General features: G+C 38.0%; 1 protein-coding gene across 3 annotated transcripts in view; it reads left to right on the top strand.

Moving 5' to 3' along the window:
- The window catches only part of NFATC3 (nuclear factor of activated T cells 3), a 64492-nt gene that overhangs the window by 13428 nt on the left and 29365 nt on the right, over positions 1-21699 (top strand). For all 3 annotated transcript variants that reach the window (XM_064387272.1, XM_064387271.1, XM_064387274.1), the window contains exons 2-3: positions 2245-3364; positions 11302-11464. In XM_064387272.1, the coding sequence (XP_064243342.1) occupies positions 2245-3364; positions 11302-11464 (1283 nt within the window). The remainder of the gene's footprint in view (positions 1-2244; positions 3365-11301; positions 11465-21699) is intronic.

Genomic DNA, 21699 nt, shown 5'->3' with positions numbered 1-21699 from the left:
AAAATTAAATTCTGAATGTACATCTGCTTTTTGTAAATCGGTGACACTGAAAGGAGAGAAATTGTCTTAAATGTTTTAAGATTTCTTGATTATTGGTGCAAGAGGAATAAGGCTCTTTGCAATGGTGAGAGGTTTAGTGCAAACAATGTGCTGCTACTGTTGCTAAAACCATTAATGACAGTAAATGGTTACACACAGGACTTGAAGACTTACAACTGCTGGTTTTCTAAAACATTCTTATTATTATTTAAAAAGTTCTGTAGCTGTAACTCTTTTATTTCTGAGTTTTGATAAGCTAGATAATAGCCTTTATTCGGATTGCCTTTTTGTTCCCTAGGTCTATGCTTTTATTAATACTGAGTTTGAAACCGATATCTGTGATCTTGCACATTAATACACCAATCAATGTGGAAAACCTAGAACCAATCACTGTCTGCATTTCATTATTTTGTGATGGAAAACAGCAAAAAGCAAGACCCTCGATTAATGTTTTAAAAAATGTTCGTTCCCTAGTGAAAGAACGGGGAAATGCAGTTTTGGTAGTGCTCAACATAGTGAGCTTGTGTTAATTGTGTGTGATACGTGCAGTGGTCCTTCCTGAGAACCCTGATCCTTTCAGTGTGTGCATATTTAGCAATCAACCTCTGCTGATTTTCCATGCTCTTAACACATGTAATAGTAGTTAATGATATATAATATGGATAATTGTCATACATAACCATAACACATATAAAATCATGCAGTGTTTATGATATTACTAAGTACTCCTTAAATGCAATGTGTGCCTCCTTTAATAGATTTCTTATGGAGTTGTTCCCTGCTCATGAACCTACAGCCTTTTCTTTTTGTTTTGGTTTATTATGAAGTCTGAGGAATGTAGTTCATTCCTTGGTAACAATGTGCTTTCACTTCATTTGAAAATGCTTCCCCGTCTCTGAGGAGTTGATGTTTTGTTTCTGTTTCAGTTAATTTTAAGCTGATTGTTATTAGTGAAACTGGTAATAGACCAACTTCATTAACAAAGTAATTTTTTTGTCATGGAAAGGTCTAAAATACATAGCTTCCAGTCTGGATATTTTAACTGATTGTGAGAGAGAATACATTTATTTTAAAACAAATGTTATTAGTCTGCTAGTACTCAGGATAAAAAAAAAAAATTAAAAGAGCTAATACCTAGAGCTGCAATTAATGTCATTTAGCCTGCATTTGTGGAAAATTAAAGTGTGAAGACCCTATTTACAAATGAAAAGAAACAAGAGTGGAATCACAGTGGCTACAAAATATGGAAAAAGTTGTGTTTTCTGCTTTTGTTTCAGACAAATGTCTCCTATTGGCAGTTAATTTAATATTGAGAAGTGGGACAAGAAAATCTGCTTCAGTTCTGTGAGACAAAGTTACTGATTTTGTTAACGGGACTTGTACTTCTCAAATGCTTGTTTTTCTTTGGAATATTTCCTGTGTTTTGGATAAGTTAGTGAGGTCTGAGAATATTTTGTTTTGCCTTATTTTGCTGAACAACTTGTGCTCAAACTTCATGCGACTGCACTGAAAAATGCTATTTAGCATAGGCACTTGAGAGTTTTCTAACCTACAAAAAAGATATCTTAGGAATACAATTCTTCATAGTTTCTCTAATAGTGTTCCTTGTTAGGCCTCCTTTGCTTGAATGTTTTTAGTAGTTCATAATCTTCATTCAAGTTTGAGTCACTGTAAGATGCTTTCTATTGTTAAAGTAGATCAATATTATGGATGTGATGTTCTGGTGCTTGTATGTATTGACAGGACTTGCAGAAAGTACCTCCATCCTATTTGTGTCAAAAAGATGAACTTTAAATGATTTTTGATTAAAAATGTTTAATTATAAGTGGAATACTTATATTCCACTTATGTTATGAAAGATGAAGTTTGAATTGAGTGTTCAAGCTTAGATCCTTTCAGGATTTCAACCCGTTTTTCTGTTTGCATTATAATTTTTTTATAAAGATGTGTATAAACTGTGAAATCTAATTGAAAACAGGATTTATGATAGAAAACCATACTGTAGTTATATTTAGTTTTAAAATAGACTGGGGAAAATTTTAAATTAAGAATTAACTTTATTTTGTGTAACTAGTGTAATGGGAAATGTCTAGGATGTTGATAACAGTCCATATCTGGGAAGCAAAGGATTTTGTTTATGGCATTTATCCAAGCATTGCATTCTGACTCTTCCTCTTTTTTTATCTTTTTTAATTTCGTTTTCAGATCTCGAGTCAGATGACTGTGCGTCCATATACATCTTTAATGTAGAGCAGCCATCATCCTCTGTCAATCAGCCAATTTGTATTCCTCGCCATGGACTGCAGTCTCACTCCTCTCCTACAAGATTTCAGAGTCACAAGAACTACGAAGGCACTTGTGAGGTACCAGAATCCAAGTACAGTCCACTAGGTGGACCCAAACCCTTCGAGTGCCCCAGCATCCAAATCACATCGATTTCACCCAACTGTCACCAGGGGATTGAGGCCAATGAAGATGAGTTACACACAAATGGCACAGAAAATGAGTATATGGAAAGGCCTTCCCGGGACCATCTCTATCTTCCTCTTGAGCCATCGTATAGGGAATCATCCCTTAGTCCGAGCCCTGCCAGCAGCATTTCCTCCAGGAGTTGGTTTTCAGATGCTTCCTCTTGTGAATCCATTTCCCATGTTTATGATGATGTAGACTCAGAGCTAAATGAAGCAGCTGCTCGATTTACCCTTGGCTCTCCTTTGGCATCACCTGGTGGTTCTCCGAGAGGTCCCAGCGATGAATCGTGGCAGCAGCCCTATGGGTTTGGGCATGCCTTGTCACCTAGACAGTCTCCCTGTCATTCTCCTAGAACTAGTATTACAGATGAAAATTGGCTGAGCCCTAGACCAACATCAAGGCCCTCATCAAGACCTACGTCCCCCTGTGGGAAACGCCGACACTCCAGTGCTGAGATTTGCTATGCTGGTTCTCTCTCTCCTCACCATTCTCCAACTCCATCACCTGGCCATTCTCCCAGAGGAAGCATAACAGAAGACACGTGGCTAAACACTTCCATTCATAATGTACAAGGCCTTAACTCTGGGCTTTCACCATTTCAGTGTTGTACAGAGACTGATATTCCTCTAAAAACCAGAAAGACCTCAGAGGATCAGACTGCCACTTTATCTGGAAAAATAGATATCTGTCCTGAAGAGCAAGGCAACTTGTCATCATCCCTTGAAACTGCAGTGGATGATTGCTCTGGATCTCAGCACACCTTGAAAAAAGACTTGCCTGGAGACCAATTTCTTTCTGTTCCTTCGCACTTTACTTGGAACAAACCGAAGCCTGGTCACACTCCTATATTCCGGTAAGTGATGACAAAGTAACTCCTTCCTGGCTTTCCCCTCCTGTGCTTCTTAAATAGACATATAAATGCCCTTGTATTTCAGTGATGCATTAAGACTTCTTAAAGAAAACTTGTTGAAGGCAGATGAATGCTATAATGAGGAAAAAACAAGTTGAGATACCAAATACCCTTCAAAAAACACAGTAGATGCATTGTAAATAGGATTCGTTTTATTTAAGTAAAGTTAAATAGCCCAGCACAGATCCCAGCTGAATTGAATATCTGTGAATTTTGTACATGCTTTGCAGTTCCATCTAATCTGAACACTTGACATTTTAATATAGCTAGGGAAACCTGACTTACATGATTTTATAAAACTGGGAGATCACAAAAGAGGTAGAGAGTTTACTTCTTTGGGCTCATATAATTCTAGAAATAGAATAAAGAAAAAAATTTGTATGCCATGCTGAAATTCATTCACAAAGAATGGATGTCTGGGCTGTACTTCCAAGGTATTTCCACCATCCATGATAGAATTAAATAGGTCTTTTCCCTTTGCAGTCCTGTCATGTGCTAGTGGGATGATTTGTGGAGACGCAGAAGAGGAAACTGGTTTAATTAAGAGAAAAAGTCCCCCCCTTTCCACTTTTTAGATGGATCAGTTCTGTGATCTTTCAAGCTATAGAGCTTGTATCAATTCTTGAGAAGTTGTTATTTGGCATGTTAATAGCTAAATACATTTAAACAAGACTTATTCAGCCATTTGGTTATTTTTTGCCTAATTTTATAACCACAGGTTTTAATTGCTCTCCACAGAATTGTGCTGATTTTAGTAAATAGAAGCGGGTTTTTTTTCCTTCTCCTTTAATGTTCTTCCACATCACTGTTTATGAATTTTGTTTACTGTAAAATTTAACAGTAAAGACGCAAAGCTGCTGGCTGGAAAAATCTGTTCTACCAGGTCTGAAACTATTGTGTTGACAGATAAGTTAACTGTCCTCAAGTCTGGGGTTTTTTAAAATTCCATTGCCATCTGTTAGTAATAGGTGTTCAATCTGTTTCTAGAATCTTTTCATTTAAACTAAAACAATGATGAATGTCTTAACTGATTTATGTGTTTTGGAATTTGTGTATTATATTTGTGTAGGATACTAAGCAGTCCTAACTTGGCATTTTTGTTAGCTTGCATGCTAGCATTGTTCATAAAAGGTGAGCACTACTGTAGGGTTAGAGGTCATGAGCAAACAGGCATGGCCTGTGGATCTTTGGTTCTGTGGGATGAACAAAGTGGTTTGGAACATGGACAGCTCATACCTTTCCTCTTGTACTGCAGAGAACTGAGCACAACTGAATAAAAAGAAATTTTAGTGTTTTCATTAAACACTAAAAATATTTTTTCAAATGTCAGACTTTATTTAGAAGCAGGAACTGAAGAATTTCTGTAAATATAAGATGGGCAAACAGAAGACAATGAAGACTACACCTATGCACAAGGAAGCTACATAAATCTATTAAGCTGGGTACATTTGCTGCCAAAAATGTCTGCTGACTATTGAATTGGTGGAAATGGCTGCACTGGCAGCTGTATCCTCATTGAAATGTTGAATTACTTAGCAGGTGTAGCCTGTTCCACAGGGGCTATGGCAGTGTGCATCTTCAGTAGGTAAAACCTTCCATTCTGTCATACAGTATTATGTAATTTTGATTCTTACAAACCTAAGCTGACCCTTACATTTTATAAATAAAAATTAAATGCAAGAAGATTGTCTGTTTCTAAATAGTTGATGATGGTGACCAAAAGTGGGCACATTAGTTGTCACGAAGAATTATGTAATTTCTATTTATGTATTTATTCAATAATGTAAGTACAATTGCATTAATTGTAGCATAAATTACAAGATATAGTAAAAATAGTTTACTTTTTAATGTCTTGATTGTATTGTCAAGCACAAAGTAGTGCATGAAGTAAACAAGAGTATTGATTCCAAGCAAAGTAAATAACACCCAGCTGCAATAACTGACCCCTGGAAGAAGGGGAGTAATTTGCCTTTTGTGTTCTGTAGTGTGAAATGTGTAGGTAGCACCTTCTGCTCTGAGTGCTCTCTGAAGTTTTGTAAATCTGTTATCTACTTTATCTGTCAGGCCTTACCATGTTTTCCTTCATTCTTCTGTTTTCAGTAAGTGTGCAATGCTTAAGAAAGTCTAAAAATGTATAAGATGCTTTTGAGCATGTTAGTCATATTTCACATGCCATCCAAACTGGTTTGTTGGATGACAGCTTGTTATTTGGTCACAGAAACTCATAATCTGCCAGTCAGTGGCATATGAAAAATGTCTGTGTATTATGTGCCTCAAGTCCCATTTCTGCTCCTTGTCAGAGATAAATGTAGGGAAGGGCTTGGGCAGGACCACTGCAGCAATTCCTTCCCACAAGTGAAAGAACTGGGCAGCAGCTTCTCTACAGGGAATAGTGGAGGTGCCTGCTGATGGTGTCACTCACCAGGTATGATGGCAGATTCAGCTGGTCATTTTACAGAATATTCAGCAATTTACTTGGTAATTTTATTTATTTCATGGTTACTCTTGTTGCTGTTTAAGATACCTGTTTCTTTCACCCCCAGCCTCCCTACAGGGTGATGGGTGAGACATGGTTTTATCTGTGTCTCGTGTTTTCCTTCCCCTCCCCTTAAAAAACCCCTTTTCTTCTTGGAAATCTTAATGTAGTGATAGTAGATCCAACCTTCCCACTAGCATTTTACTCCCAACATTCTACAAATGTGCTGATTTTATGACTTTCATACTTGCTGTTAGAGTTCCAGGAAGTGCAAAAACATAAAAGTCACTTTTACAGTGCTTTCTTTACTTGAACAAGGGGAATAAAAAGAGTCTAGAGATCACCTAGAAATCTCTACTGAGCAGGTGATAATATAATACCTTTGGTGAGGACTTCACTCTCCAAGTACAATTCACAAGAGATCAGGAGCATTGCTGGTGCTGACCTTGGTTATGGTATTAGGGAGTTAAGGACCATCACAGACATGGCCAGCCCTGGTGCAGGTAACATGGGGCTATTTCTTAGCAAAGTGCTCTCTGATGATGCAATTGAAAATCATGGCAGTTCTGTTATTTTTGCTTTTAAAAAGTCATGATTATCTTTTGCTTTAAATTTTACATTTTAACATGAATGACTAGTGAAACAGTGGACTTTAGGTTTGGTCAGGTGGATCTTGAGAATCTGTGTCTCAAGCAAACAGGCATTTGCAGGGTAGTAAACTTAATGAGTAATTAATTTTTTTTTTTCTTTCTTTAGCCCCACAGTATTCGATGGCAACAAATGGTGCTTTTTTGTCTGGAAAATAACCAGACCATATTCATTAATGGTCAAAAATCTTGAAATAAAGCCTAGTTTCCTTTATTTCCCTCATGGAATTCCTAAAGGCTTACACATGGATTTAAAAACTACTACATAAATTGATGTTTGTCTCCAGACTGTTTTGTCATTAATTTACTCTATGACACTGAGAAGTGATGGGACATCAAATAGTTTCTTTGTCCCAGTGGTGATGAACAAACAGGCTTTGACAGATGTATTTACAGCTCAGAAATAATTTTAATGCTGGACATGTAATGGCAGCTTCAGAGTATTTTACTGCTGAAAACTAGGATGGCTGACAATGTAATTAATTCATTCAGGGAAAAAAATAGTTTACATAAAGTGGTAGATAGTTGAATACTTGAGAAAACTGTTTCTTTTGTTTGAATCCTTCTCTTGGAAGTCTAAAGAATAGAGAGGAACAGAATTATGTCCTGTTTGTACCATAAGTATATTGGACCTTTGGTCTTAATTTTAAGAACTGCACTTACATTGAAAGATTGCTGTAGACAAAGTTAGTCTGCCAAGTATTTATCACCTTTTCCTGATAAGTAGAAATAGCACCAGCTATTCTACTGGCAAAACTTTAAAATTAAAATGTTTGCAAATTACTGACTTTGAAGATAAGAACCCACTTAAGTGAGACAAGCAAAGGAACTTTGAACCTCTCAGGTTTTTAATAAGCAATGCTATCACTGTAATGTTTACACACCATTAATGAATCCAGGGAAATTCAGGCAGTGGTTAATACAGGACCTTAGTGCTGTACCTGTTATTCATCTCTCTGCTTTGCTCTGGGATGATGGAGCAGAGATTTCTGTGTGGCACTTCACTGTACCAGTACTCTGACAGCAGTGTGAACTGTGGCTCTGCCAGGAGCAGAATGGTGGTATTTTGAATGTAAACAGGATTAATAAAGTCTGTTAGTGATAGGCCACTGTGGCAGCTGGAATGGCCTCAGACTTCTTAACTTCAGAAATTCTCCATCAGGGAGAATATGGCTTTGTTCTAGGCAGTGAAGAGCAGCCACAGCAGTATCTTGGCTCTGCAAGAGATCTTGAAAACCATAGTATTGGATCATTGTTATGATTTGATATTCTCAGGGGGTTGCTGTCTTGCAACATTGACTTGTCACAGAATACACTGTGGGTTCACTCTGCAAAAACTTGGGATGAGGAAAAACTGTGGAATAGCCATTGTATGGTCAGTGAGCTTTTTCTCTTTTGAAATGTTGGGAGGAGCTTTAAGTGGAAAATTATTTTTGCTACAACTAAAAATTAATAAAAGTATCTCTCTAGAAGATCTGGGAATCTCAACCAGTGAGGAAAACAACAACTTTCACAGCTATCTGGAGATACTATGAGATGTCTTTGAAAGGTTGCTACTAGAATTACTGGCTACAAAGAGGTAGAATCATTTTCATACAGAGTGCCTAAAATGAATTTTTGTGTCGGTTGCACCTGTGTTCAAAAACAGTGCTACAAGTGGAAGGTAATTGTTTTTAACTAAATTATTTTAATGAGTGCCACGGGCTTTGTTCTTCCTTCTGTCCCACACACACTGCTCTGGGGTCACAGTCGAAGCAAACAGGCCCCGAGCTTCTTCCTGTGGCAGGGGGGCAGAGTCAGCCCATGAGCTGTGCCCTGCCTTTTACAGGTCTGAATGCTCAAGTCCTTATGGATGTTTGGTTCTTATACTGAACATCAGTTGTTTCCTCATCAATCAGTTCTGTTTTGAAGGTAAAGGTTGCAGACAAGAAGGTATGTGTTGGATTAATATTGATAAAATCAATGAAGTGATACCTTCAAATGCTGTTGCTTCTGCTGAGAATGCTGCCAACAGGTTCTCTCATTAGCTCTGAGTTCCCTTTAATAGCTGCTGTTCTTCAAAGTCTTTAGTCTTGATGTGATATGTATGAGTATGAGCTTTCTGAGGCTTGCATTAATCAGATTATAGAAGTCCATTGGTATTTCCAGAAGAACATTTGTAGGTTCACAGATTGGTGCTGTTTCAACAACGTGCAAAGATTAGATTTAATGAAAGCTTTAGAATGACTGTCACTCATTACTTCCCTATCCTGATGTGGTTTGGTCGTTTACTAGTAGGTTACTGCATTGCTAATAAAGTTTTTAATAAAAAAAGAGAGAGAGAGAGAGAAACTTCTGTGAAGTGCTAAGTCCCAAGCTGTTCTAACAGTAATTTGGCACTGAACTGGGTAGAACTTATTAATGAAACGTGGAAATATCTACAAACATGTTCCTTCTCCATCAAGACTGCAAAGTGAAGGGCTTTAAAACAATAATAAGTGAGTTCTTATTTTTCCTAATCTTTTGTTCTGCAATAACTTGAAAAACCCCTCATGGTCAGCAGCTGATCTGGGGTCTGAATACAAAGTGTCTTTATCGATAACACAGAGCTGTTGTGCTGTGTAAGCTGGGGAGAGACAGAAAAATACTTGTTCATTTCTGAAGCAGCTGAGCTGCTTGTTCTTTAATATGTTCCAGATATTTTAAAAGTAATACACCACTATAAATTGAATTTAAGTTCTGCACTATCAGAGATTGTGCAGAAGTTCAGTGCACAGTTTACGACTGATAACTGTGGTGAGTTAAATTTAGCAGTTTTACTCCTGATCCTCACCTATCAGTGTAGACTGAATAATATTTTCTTGAGAACAGATCCTTACATGAAGTAAAGCTGGCAGCTTTAGACCTATTTTCCCACATTCAGCATGTGGTACAAAATAGTATTGCTTCATAGGACAAAGAATTCAAAACATATGCAAATTTGTTACTTCTTGCCCTCCAAAGGCTGACATGATTTTTCTCAGATTATATTGACTTGTACATAGAATTAAAAAGAAATACCAAGAGTTTGTAGACTGTATTATGTTGGGGTTTTTTAATTTATCTGATATGCAGTCTTGTGGATTCATGTGACTTTAAGAAGGTGACAGTGCTGACTAGGAAATTCCCACTCTGCTTCCCACCCCTTAGTTCTGCTTAAAGGTGTGCAGGCAACTAAGACTCTGTTAAATTAATAGGATTAAAGAATTTACATTTCAGAATGAACCCAAGTTAGATCACTAATTTGGTTCAATGTGTATCTATATAGTATTTTCCTGAAAAATGTGTAAGGATGATGTGGAAGCAAAAATACATAAAACTGAAACCCCTACAAGGCAGAAAGGTGCATGACAGAGTACCCTATAACCTGCTGCTGAGAAGTTCAGGGGTAGAGACAGCAAGGAAAATGTTCAGAGAGAAACAACAGTTTGGGTATCCAACATCAAAAGGGAAGCAGCTGTAACTGTCAGACCAGCTGCTTCTAGAAAACATCTGTTGGATGCAGTACAGCCTCGAAAGCTCTGTCATTTACTGGGGAATCTCTTGCAATTTTTTAACATTTTAGGCATCTGCACGTGCACAATCCACTTCCTTGCTCTCTCATGCTGTTATTTTCTTTTTATTTCCTTTTTATTTTCAAAGAATGACAGAATTTTGAGAGTTGGTTGTTTTCTTGTCTCCATGTTTGTCCTAGTATTCCAAATATTTTTTCAAAAGGTAGTGTGAGTCTGATACAACTTGTGCCACATTGTTAGTTAATTGCAGGAGGAGGAAATCTCTCTGAGACACTCTATGGAGAGTGGCCATGATCAACAAATACTTATTTCTTGACTGAATTTATCGTTTAACTTACAGTAATACCTCCCAATAATTGGTGTATAGCCTGTGGTGCATTAACAGAGTTCTTTCAGGTACCATATCTGTTCAATGTGTACCAACTGTTTTGACAGAGAAATTTGGGTATATAGGGGATAAAAAGATTTTCACTTTTAAATATTCCTGATTTACTAGGTAATTACTCGCTTGAATCTGGCTGTTCATCTTATTAGAATATTAAGTCTATAAATCTGTGCAGGTAAAAGGGTAGGTAAACATTGCTTTGAGGTTCTTCCATGTTATTTCTATTACTGTATTTTGTTCTTTTTCCCTGGAGTGGCTTTGCTGCTGTATGTTAAGGGTGTGTCTGTGGACAAGCTGAACACAACTTTTGGTGTCTTTGTTGCCTTTTGCAGTAAGTCTTCATGCTTAGATAGAACAAGTAGCTTTTTTAAACCTGGGGCGATAACATAGTGTTCGTTTTAATGATAGTTAACAAAATGCAGTGCTTGCCAAAGGAAAGCAAAAACAGCAAGCTGGAAGACAATGCAGAGTTAAAACTTTAACTGGCAGGTTGAGTTTACACTGTTCCTTCTAAACCACATTTGAATTTGCTTGCTGATATACTTAAGGTTAAAAAGTGAATATAAAGGTGTTATAGAGTAGCACTGGTAGTGTGGGGCTGGGGGTCATAGAGTACCTTTCTTTTGCTCAGGTGTTAGAAGAAATTCCTTCTAGTTCAAGATTTTAATGTACCAGCAAAACTGTGGAATTTTCACATAACAATTTTAAGCTGATATTTATTCTTGTTTGTTATCATTTGTTAGGGAAGTGACATCATTGTCTGTGTTTTACACTGAAGGCTTTGTGCTGTGGCCGCCTGGCGAGGTTCGTGTAACCACATGTCCTTATCTTGATTGCAGCACATCTTCATTGCCACCTCTTGACTGGCCTTTACCAAGCCATTATGGGCAGTGTGAACTGAAAATAGAAGTCCAGCCTAAAACTCATCACAGAGCTCACTATGAAACAGAAGGAAGCAGAGGAGCAGTAAAAGCATCTACTGGAGGACACCCTGTAGTAAAGGTAGGAAGTCTGACTTTCTTGAATAGAAGGTAATTTTTTAACTACAGTTGCTGGTGTTTACAATGCTGTCAATTGTTACTTTTTGTGAAGCTTACAGCTTTTCCTGTGCAAGATTTTCTTCCTTAAATGTATTTTGAAAACAGTGACCAATAAAAACAGTTATTGTTGAGCTCAGAATTAGATGTAATGTCCTGGTAAATTAGACTTAGCTTTGGCATATTCTCTTTGAAGAGAAAGGTATGTGGGTTTGGTCTTGTTGGAATAACTCCGTGCACAAGATGTGATGTGATGTGCTGCTCTCTGATTTGGAGTGTTCAGGTGTGTACACAAATATCTTTCTCCATGCTGGGAAGACTCCTGCATTGCTTAGGGACAGTCACTGATGTCTGCTTTAATATCCATGGTGTCAGCTGGCTCACACAGCTGGGAAGGGAACCCACCCTCACCCACTGGACATGGGGCAAATGGTGCTGAGAAACTGTGGGGCTTCTTAACATGCCTTGGTTTATGTTTGTCACATCCTTAGGTGAAAGCAGTGTCTCTTTACTTATCTCAATATTGTTTAATGGTCTTTATCTTAGTTCCAAGCCAGGTTAAGACAAAATTTAATGATTTGTTTATAAGTCAAATCAGACAACAGTTACAAAATCTTTATAAAGCAAAGAGAGGAGAAAAATCTGATTACATGAAGGTTGCAGCAGGTTTTGCCTATTCCTCAAATCCAGGATATTTCATGTTCTTTTCTGATTAAGTCCATGTTTCAGCCTTAAATCTTTTGATACAGTCTATACATTAAAAATGTATTTTATATATTTATCCTCTTCCTGTAGTTGAAAGTAACTCATTGCTATTGGAGACCAGATGCAAAGTGCTGATAGGATTGGCATAATCCATCCCCATTCTTTCTCCTACTTATACTGATATAAACATGTTATCACTTTTCCTCCTTACACTTTATTCCTCCTTTTTGGCAAGTGAATTGTGTCACACTCTGTATTTACATCATGACATTTCATCTATAGAGATGAAGATATACTACCAGATTTTAAGTGTCTTGGACAATCTGCTGTTCTTAATTTGTCTGAGTAACTTCTGCTTCCAGACTCTTCATCTGATGAATTTCTTCCTTCAGCCTGACTCTTAATCGTATTCTTTGGGCTGTTTATCACTGTTTCTTCTCTCTTAGCTTACCTTGAACTTTTTCATTCCACCTTTTTTCCTCTACAAGCCTTTGAATCATTCCTTTCTCTCCCTCTAAAAGGGTTGGTTATCTGCATCCCATCTCCTTTCTTGAATGTCTTTCCTTGTTTTTCTGTTGCAATTCTTAAGCTGAGCTCTTCATCCAGCTTTCCTGTTCCCTGCAAAGTTGCTCAGTGTTTTTCTTCTCACAATGCCATGGCCTAACCAGCTGCAACTCTCCTTCTGTCAGACCTACGGGGTTCCTTAGCACAGTAGAGGCAAAGGTCAGGTGCTTCTTAGGGAAGTGTATGCTGCAAACTAGAGAAATCTGAGGATGCCTGGACTGGGGATTGGAAAGCTGGCAAGACACGTTCCTTCATGTGGAGTAGTGTGTTGCTTTAGTCAGTGGAGGACAAGTAGACACAACTTCCACATGCCAAGGTGCTTGTGGTGGAATTTAACACATCATTAATGAGGACAGAAACCTGAGAGATTTTAGCTGACAAAATAAATCTTTCCTGAACTGCTGTGAAGCTCATTCAATATTGTTTAATTTTTTTTTCTCTGGGTGCTTACGTTTTGCACTGATATTTGCATTGAGGGAATTTATGCCGATATTTGCAAAATTTGACAAATATGTGGGCTTTCTTTTGCTTACAGAAATAGATGCTTCTAAGCTGCAGTACTGGATGCTTCTAACTGCAGTAATGCAAATTAGAAGAAACATCTGTAGTGGGTGACTTACACCAATGATTTTAAAAGCTATTTATTTGCATTGAAATTGTGAAATATAGCCCTTGCTATATGAAAATGCTGTCTTAAAAATGAGGATGGCATTTATGTGTCTGCATGTGTTATGCTTCAACACATGCATTGTACTATGCCTCTCTAAATTAAAATGAATGCAAATGAATATTCAACTTCGCAATTTTGTGTCTTCCAGCTGTACTGCAAATTAATTGTTGTGTTTAATAGGAGATAGGAAGCTGTTATGAAACAAAGCATTGATTTGTATTTACTTTTTACTTACTGCTTGGAAAAACAGAATGGGAAAGGCCAAATTTGGAAAAGGTAATACTAGTATCTGTAAGCAGGTGAATATTACTTTACTTTCATACAAACTGAAACGTTTTCCAGTACTTCTGGAAGCTTATTTCAGAAAGCCACATCACAATATGCATTACTACTTCTTTCTGACTTTTCTTTTTGGTGCTCTTAGCTTTAGAGCAGTCACTTCATTTGTGTGATCATTGCAGTAAAGTCCTCCACATTTTCCTGTGTAAAATACCTGTGTGTTTACCAGTGTCAGAGATGGGAAAGGAGGTGGGTAAAGAGAGCAGAATCCTTTAATTGGAACAGACCTGCAGCGGTTGTCAAGTCCAACTGCCACATCTTTGGGTGCCTGAGGGCCTCTGTGCTTTTGCTTCTTACACAACTTGTTTTGCTTTTGAACATCATTTTATAGAAAGCTGGAGTATTTAATCTCCAAAGTGAAGCGTCTGTAGTTCTGCATATGCACTTGATGTATTATTTAAAATAAAGGTTTTTAAGATAGTACATGGCTTCAAGCCTTTAATGTATTAGTGCATGTCATTAATCTATTACTAATACTGTACCACACCTGTTGCTAGGACACTAAGCTTCTGACAAATTTGGCATCATCTGTTGTGAGTACATTTAATCAGCTTATTTCCAAATGGGAGGAAATTAAATAAGTGGAGCATCATGCCTTGCTTTGTATATCTCTTAGCTTTAAGAAAGCTAATTCTATAATGATGTTCCCTTGTTTTTAGCGTTTTTTAATGCAAAATGTTTTAAGTAGCAGATACCTTCCATTTTAAGCTCTGCTTTCTTGGGAGTATGTTCCAGCTAATCCTTGTCATCTGAAACAGCTTCTTTTACCTTGGTAGAGAATGTGCATGATAATGCTGACAGTTTTCACAGGGAAGGAAGGAATAAATAATATAGCAGAATGGTTTGCAAGGAGAAAGGTGGCATGTTGAGCTTTTGTCATCCAAATGATGTGGAAATTTTGTAGTGCATTGCCAGGAGACAGCCTCTGAGCACTCCCTAATTTTACCATTCTAATTCATAGGTTAGAGTCTGCAATTCACCCATCTACAAGCCTTTTAAACAAGTAGCTGTCACATTTTATCCAACTCTAAATGAACAGTCATCATTGCTTGAATTTCCACCCTTCCCATGGGTACAATTGTACATAGAATAACGTTTGCACTTAGAATTTGCTAGAATGAGCTTTTACTTCTGTCTGAACTGGTAGGGTTCTTCATGAGACCTCACTTGGATAATGCTTATGATCAAAAACAGAAAAGCCTTTTAGAGCAGGTGGGCACCTGATAAGAATCTCTTTGGAATAGTTTGGGATTTTTACTTTTCTATCTTAGTTTTCTGATCTAAAATGAACTTTTCTTTTTAAAACAAGCAAACTTGTTTTATATATTGTGTTCCTGTTACTCATGTAATGTTCTGCAATTTTCTGAGCTCAAGGACTTTTAAATTAATGACATCTTTTGGTAGTAAATCATAAAGGCTGTGTTGTGCACAAAAAGTAGGGTTTTCTTTTATCTTTTGTCATGTTGCTAGGGAAGAAGGTGATGTCCATCCTGGTAATCTTGTAACCACCCAGAGTGATGTACCCAGGGACTGTGGGCTCACAGCTACTCCTTAGCACCACTCTGTGTGCAAGGAGTGTCTGTCCTGGAGCCACTGGAGTCAGGTGCAGCTATGAACTGTGGTGGGTAATTGGCTCTACAGCTGATGCTGTATCTGCAGCAGACACTGCATAGAATCCACTCCCACCCTGGGTGTGCAAGAGAGATTTGGAGTGGTGGTAATTTAAGAATTTGCCTGGACCAGAAATGTCTTTTTTCTATACTGCAAAGGGCTTAAGGATAGAATCATTCTGTTCCTCTGCCATAAGCAGAATTATTCCTGTAGCAGATCCTCAGTAACAGAGGAAGGGGTGCATTGTGGAATCCGTATGGACAACTCGGCAGTTCTGCAGCTAAAAAAAAGATGTAAGATCAAAAATCAAAGCAATATTAAACAAAAGTCAGTTTATTTAGATGGCTACACACTGCTGCTCACTGACAAGCAGAGTTTTCTGTGTGAGGTTTCATCCCTCTGTAAAAGAGGGATTCTGTGTCAGCTCTGTTTAAAGTGATTGCAGAGCTTGAAGTCATGATAAGCACTGCAGTGGATGAAAAAAGTAAACTGATTGAGCAAGAGTAAACTAACTTTGAACTGCTTTGAATGTTCTGAGACAGGAATGTGTTCTCAAAAAGCCTGTCAAACTCTGCCTGAGTCCCCATGGAAGAAACTGCAACCAACAACAGAAGATTTATCCAGGCAATGTCAGATGATCTGATAAAAATAAATTAACAAAGCGTTGTCTAAATGAGTATATATTTCCTGGCCTGTAATTCTGTGGCTGTCACCTTTTCCCAACTGTTCCCTGTGGCCAATGCATGTAACTACTTGAATATCAGATACAATATTGGAATTCTCCCTCTTCTCTGTGTCCAATAAACAGCATACTTTTTTTGTGTTTTGCAACCCCTCCCATTCTTCCAGCCTTCCACTCTAATTTTCATTTTTGGCTTGAATTTTTCCTGGTTTGTCCCTCACCAGAAGGCAGGCTGTATCCCAGCTCTAGTTGCCCACTGTTGATTGATTGACAGCACCTGCCAATAAATCTAAAAGGCAGAAGGTAAATCTCAGCCTGTGTGAACTGTGGAATGGGCTGTACTGGCAAAAAACATTGGCCTTTGGACGAGATTCTAAAAGTATGTATCTTTCAAGAACAGTTTGATGATTTAGGCATCTTCTGCTTCAGAATCACAAAAACGGATAGCAAAAGTGATGCATATACTCACTCTAGAAAATACAGTAATTGCTGTAATAACCAATAAAAACAGTCATCTGCTTTTTGTATCATTGGTTTACTAAATGTTTCTATTTTCTACAGGTTATGTGGGAATAACCTCTTCCTATTCCAGCAATGCTTGTCCAAAAACTCTCCATAGCATAATTAGCATTTGGAGTTGGTATTTTAGGAGTAACACCTTTTTTTCCAAGAGCGTGGTAGAGCCAAGTGCAGATAGATGTTTGATGGCTGGTTACCTGGGACTGGCAATTCTGCACTCTGTGTTAGCCTAATACTATTTTAGCTATTAGATTATATCCTTTTTTGTATAGTATAAATGAGACCAGGACTAAAACCCCTCCAAAAATGCCTGAAGTCAGTATTTAAAACACTTTCAATCCTGTCTGCAAGCAGTGAGTGTGTAAAAGTGTGAGATTTCAGAAAAAGAAATCCAAGTTTTTAAACCTTGAAAATGTTTTGTACATGTATAAACACATGGTACCATGACCAACAATGAACTGATATTTGCCATTACTCTTTTGCTTTGGTCCTTTGCAGGATCTGTTTGTTTTTGTGATGACCTTTAAAATGCTTTTAATTCGACTTGTGCCCCTACCTAATAGTTTATTAAAGTTTGTTCCTTTTATCTGTCACTATTTTTTCACAATTGCAAAGGTCTGTACTATTTTAAAGTCTTGAAGTCAGTCTACTCAATAAGTTTATTTAACAAAACACAGAGGAAGACGTTTCTGATGTGTTTGCTTTTCCTTGTCTGTTGATGGAAAGGTGCACCAAATAATCAAGCGACAGAAAATAGTACTGCATGTCAGGAAGGGATTACTGAAATGGATGTTTTGGTTCAATGTATTGAACTTTAAAATCAGACATTTAATTTATTCTAACATTATAACCTCTGCAGAATCAGAATGGAATTATAAAAAAAATCCAATGTACTGTTAAGACTTTCTGAGCCATGGTTGGGATATTGCAGGTTAGATCTGAATGGAGTTTCCTTCCATCAGTTTCTGCAGTCTCTTTTAAGCAGTCCATTGGAGATTATAGGTCAGCACTCACTGCAGCTCTGCAAGGGGATGACTGTGGTCATTTTGACTTTCAGTAGCTTCCCTGAGCTCTCCTTTCTTCATTTCATGCCCATGGTTTGCTTCAAGTTTTTCAAAATGCAGCTGTTGATAAATTCACAATAAATTATATCACTGGCATTAGTCATGGTGTCTTTTGTTTTAAATTATGTTCATCTTCATGCCTTGGATCCTTGTCATCCCTTACTTGTCATCCCAAGTCATGGCTGATAGATGTGCTGTTCAGCTTGGCAGATAGCCCTTCAGCTTTTAAACCCAGCAATCCTCACAGTTCTTTAGGAAAGCTGCTGCACACCACTTAAAAGGGAAACTCTTGTGGGGAAATGTCAGTAGAAAAAAAGTTCAGTTGATCAAAGCTGTGCACTGGTGTCTCTCTGATAGCACTGTCCCAAAGATTCCAGGCTTGTGGGTCATGCCTCCCTTTTCTCAGAGATAAAACATTTAGATGGTTTAGTGTTTTCTTTAAATCATTTCTTGTTAAAGGAAATTGTATTTTACTTTTGAAGTGGACTGAAATTTAAGCAGTGAAGGTTCTATTCCTTTAGGATTATTTAGGTTTCATAGTGAACTGTACCATATTTCACTCAGTCTTCCCAAGTAAAAGGAAAAGGTACCTGATTCATGAGAAGAGCTCTTTCTTTTCACCCTCTGCAATAGGGTCTGCATTCTTCTCTTTTGTCCTCCTTACCTTGTCAGTCTGGGGGTGTTCTAAGGATTACAGAAGTCACTGAAATGCATCCAGCTGCTGTGAGTCTGTCCAGAGGGAAATAACTATTTAACAGCCTGCTTTTCATATCAAGGTGTTGAAAAGCCTTGGAAATCACCATCTGAAGTAAATGCTTAGTAAGTGCTTGTGGATCTTTACACAGATGAGTTTCCTTCCCTGCTCTTTACATTTGAGCTGAGGATTTCTCAGCTCACTGAGACACTGGTGCATTTGGTGAAGATGGATTGTGAACTTTAGGGACTTGATTACGTCAAACTTGCATTGTATTTCAAGACTATGCCCTATTTTTAGGGAGGCCTATTTGTATGTAAAAGCTTTCTTTCTAATCAGCCTACTTCACCAATCCAGTAATGCCGTAAGCAGTGAATTAATTGTGCAAAGGAGCACTGAAATCTTCATCTCCAATTAGCAAGCAAAAAAGAGGCACATAAAACATGAGTATTAAAGACCAATGAAAGTTTTATTAAGCGTGGCAATTTCCTAATAAATGCTAGAATGTTTTGCAGGAAAAATGCTTTTAAAATGCAATCAGATAGGTTTTGACACCATCACAATGTTGTTGGTATCATATACTTGATAGCTGAGCATAAAACCTAGCTGATGAAATTATCTTTCCCCTACCACCCCCAGCCCATACCCACACCCCCAGTTCCATGTTTTCTCTTAAATTCTAAGATGGAAAGTGTAAGTGTATGGAATGCTGACATTATTTCTGGATTCAGTGACACTTGGAGTTATTTGGGCTTTTGGATACTTTGGTTCAAAAACCCAGACTATTTCAAAGTGTACCAGTGATGTCTGTAAGTACCTTGTTACTGTGTGTATTTCCTGTTGGATATTTTTCCCAAGCTTTGTTGTATGTCTCAAGAAATGACACTTTTACACTTGAATAGAGGTTGGTAAGACTTGGCTGCAACAATGCATGGAAAACACGGACAGAATCTTCTTCATTTAAAAAAATGGTGGGATGAGGAGGTAAAAATTTTAAGTATTGGAGTCTAAAAAGAGTCTTACAAGCTTTTCAAGTTGCAAGGTTGCAAGGTTTTCTTTAGATCAGAGCATGGAACCAATGAATTGTGAGCCAGCTATGGTCCAAATATAACTCACATGAAATCTGGAAAAATGCTAGTATATTTTTTCCAGGTTGATGTTTCTTAATTAAGGTAACCACTTTGTTTTTCTCAGCAAGGAAAGTTCTCACCACTGCCATGAAATTCCAAGTTTAAATAGTGCTGTCTTCAGTGATCAAATGAATCCGTAGTCTCTAGCGTGACATGTTTTTAAAGGATTTTCCATGTGTGCATTAAGAACATAGATGTGTTTTTGTTGCACAAAATACAGCTTCTCGAGGATCCAAAACTCTCTCATTAAGTGCCTGCCTTTGTAGTTGCTGGGTAAAAGCTCTGAACTCGCAGTGCCATGCAGGGGTTTCCTGTGTGCAGTGTAGTAATACACTGGAAGTGCTTTGGCGTGAAGCCCTTGTGGCTTATCCTGTAGTGACCTTCAGTCTTTAGCCTTCCAGCTTTAGTTTAACTTACGCAGGCACTGACCTTTGCTATGGAAACGATATAGAAACACAAAAACAACTTGGCTGAGTTTCCTCGGCAGAGCAGTGGGTGGTGTATCAGGATTCTGTTACAGGGGAGGGTTTCTGGAGGTCACTGGTGACACAGTGCAGTAACTTACTGCTTGTCTGCAGCACACTGTTTGCTGCTTCTGGGAAAGTGCTATATCTTTTTTTAAAGTAAAATTAGCAATTTTTTTGTTTGTAGTGAGCAGCTCTAATACTGCGCATTAATGGAATAAGTGCTGTAATGTGCACCTGAAGGCCTTCCTAGGGCTCAGTTCATGTTACTGTTCCTCTGTAAGTGACCCATGACTGAATGTTGAGCACACTGATACTGCAGTGCCTTACCATAATGCTTCTTCATGGTGCTGATTCTGCAGCACTTGCCAGTAGGTTGTAAAATGCTGTTTATTTAAATACCTATGGTCTGTAAAAACACACTCTGTTCTTATTTGTCTATATTCTTTACTAAGGTGAACTAAAGGTATAGATACTATGGCTTCATTATGTATTTGAACAAAATATAGTATTTTTTTCTTTCAAGTTAATTAGTACTTATTTTCGTTGAAAAACAATTAGCAGGTTGGGGTTTTTTACTGATTTAAATGTTCAGGCTGTTCAACATACAAAATTGTGCATGAAGCAGACAAGGTAATAAGGAAGCATCACCCTGCTGTCAATGAAATTAAGAACAATCAGTATTTTTTGGAATGAGAACAAAACTGTATTTAAAAGCAATACATTTTAAATGCCTAAATAAGTACTTTTCCCTGATTTGAAGTTTATTTGGGGTAGTAATTCTCCTTAATTATTCACAAGGTAGGTTTTGCATCAATACTGGCAAGTCAGCCTGGAGCTGCCAGCTTGCTTATTACACAAGATTTAAGGGGGAAATGTTCATTCTAAAGCACAGACTGGTATAATAAAAGTTGGGTTTTTCTATGCACAGTCTCTCCAGCTGCCTGAGTTCCACTAGCCTGTCAGGCTGTCTCCTTAGCATGCACAGCCTGTTGAGCCTGCTGGCCTTAGGCTGGGGCTGCTGGGAGCAGGGGACACTGCAGCCTCTCCACTGCTTGCTTGAGGCTGGGATGTTTCCCTTAACGAGGCCCTGTTGGTGCAGCCAGGCCCTGAATTACACTCTGTGCTGGAGTAATGGGGTTTATTCTCCTTCCCACTCCCTGGCTTACTTTATTGCCACAAGTATTGCACACAGTGGTTATATTTATTCCTTTACTTCTTGGGGGGGGTGGGGTGGTGATTCTCTTTTTGCTTGACCTTGAATAAAACAATAAATTGTCTGCAATACCAAATATATATTTTTAAGTCTCTGTTCCCTTGCCAGTATACATGGCCATAGATCTCCTGGGCAATACCAGTGTGACTGCTGCCATGGGGGATGTTTTACTTCCCTAAACTGAGCTCTGTGTCTTCTGTAGAAGATGGTCTTCATGCACTGTAGAGAGACCAGCTTAGTTTCACAAGTATCACCCACCCTTCCTTATCTCTGGTATCACCAGTATCTCTAGAACTGCTGTGTACACGTCCATTGTTCAGCATGGGGAAGATTAGCCTTAATTGGAAATTAGCTTTGTCACAGTGACCGCATTTGGAAGTCAGTCAAATTTTTGAATAGGTCTGGCTTGTAATTTTTATAATTCCCAGTATTAGAGTGAACACATTTAACTAACGTCACATTTAGGCTGTATTCCATTGTGTTAAGATTTAATTTTAACTCTGAGGAAAATGGATGGTGGAGTCACAGTGTTGAGAACTTGT

The sequence above is a fragment of the Passer domesticus genome, chromosome 12 (assembly GCF_036417665.1).
Source record: "Passer domesticus isolate bPasDom1 chromosome 12, bPasDom1.hap1, whole genome shotgun sequence".
In the NCBI taxonomy this organism is placed as follows: domain Eukaryota; kingdom Metazoa; phylum Chordata; class Aves; order Passeriformes; family Passeridae; genus Passer; species Passer domesticus.
This window is presented reverse-complemented; position numbering and strand designations above follow the sequence as displayed.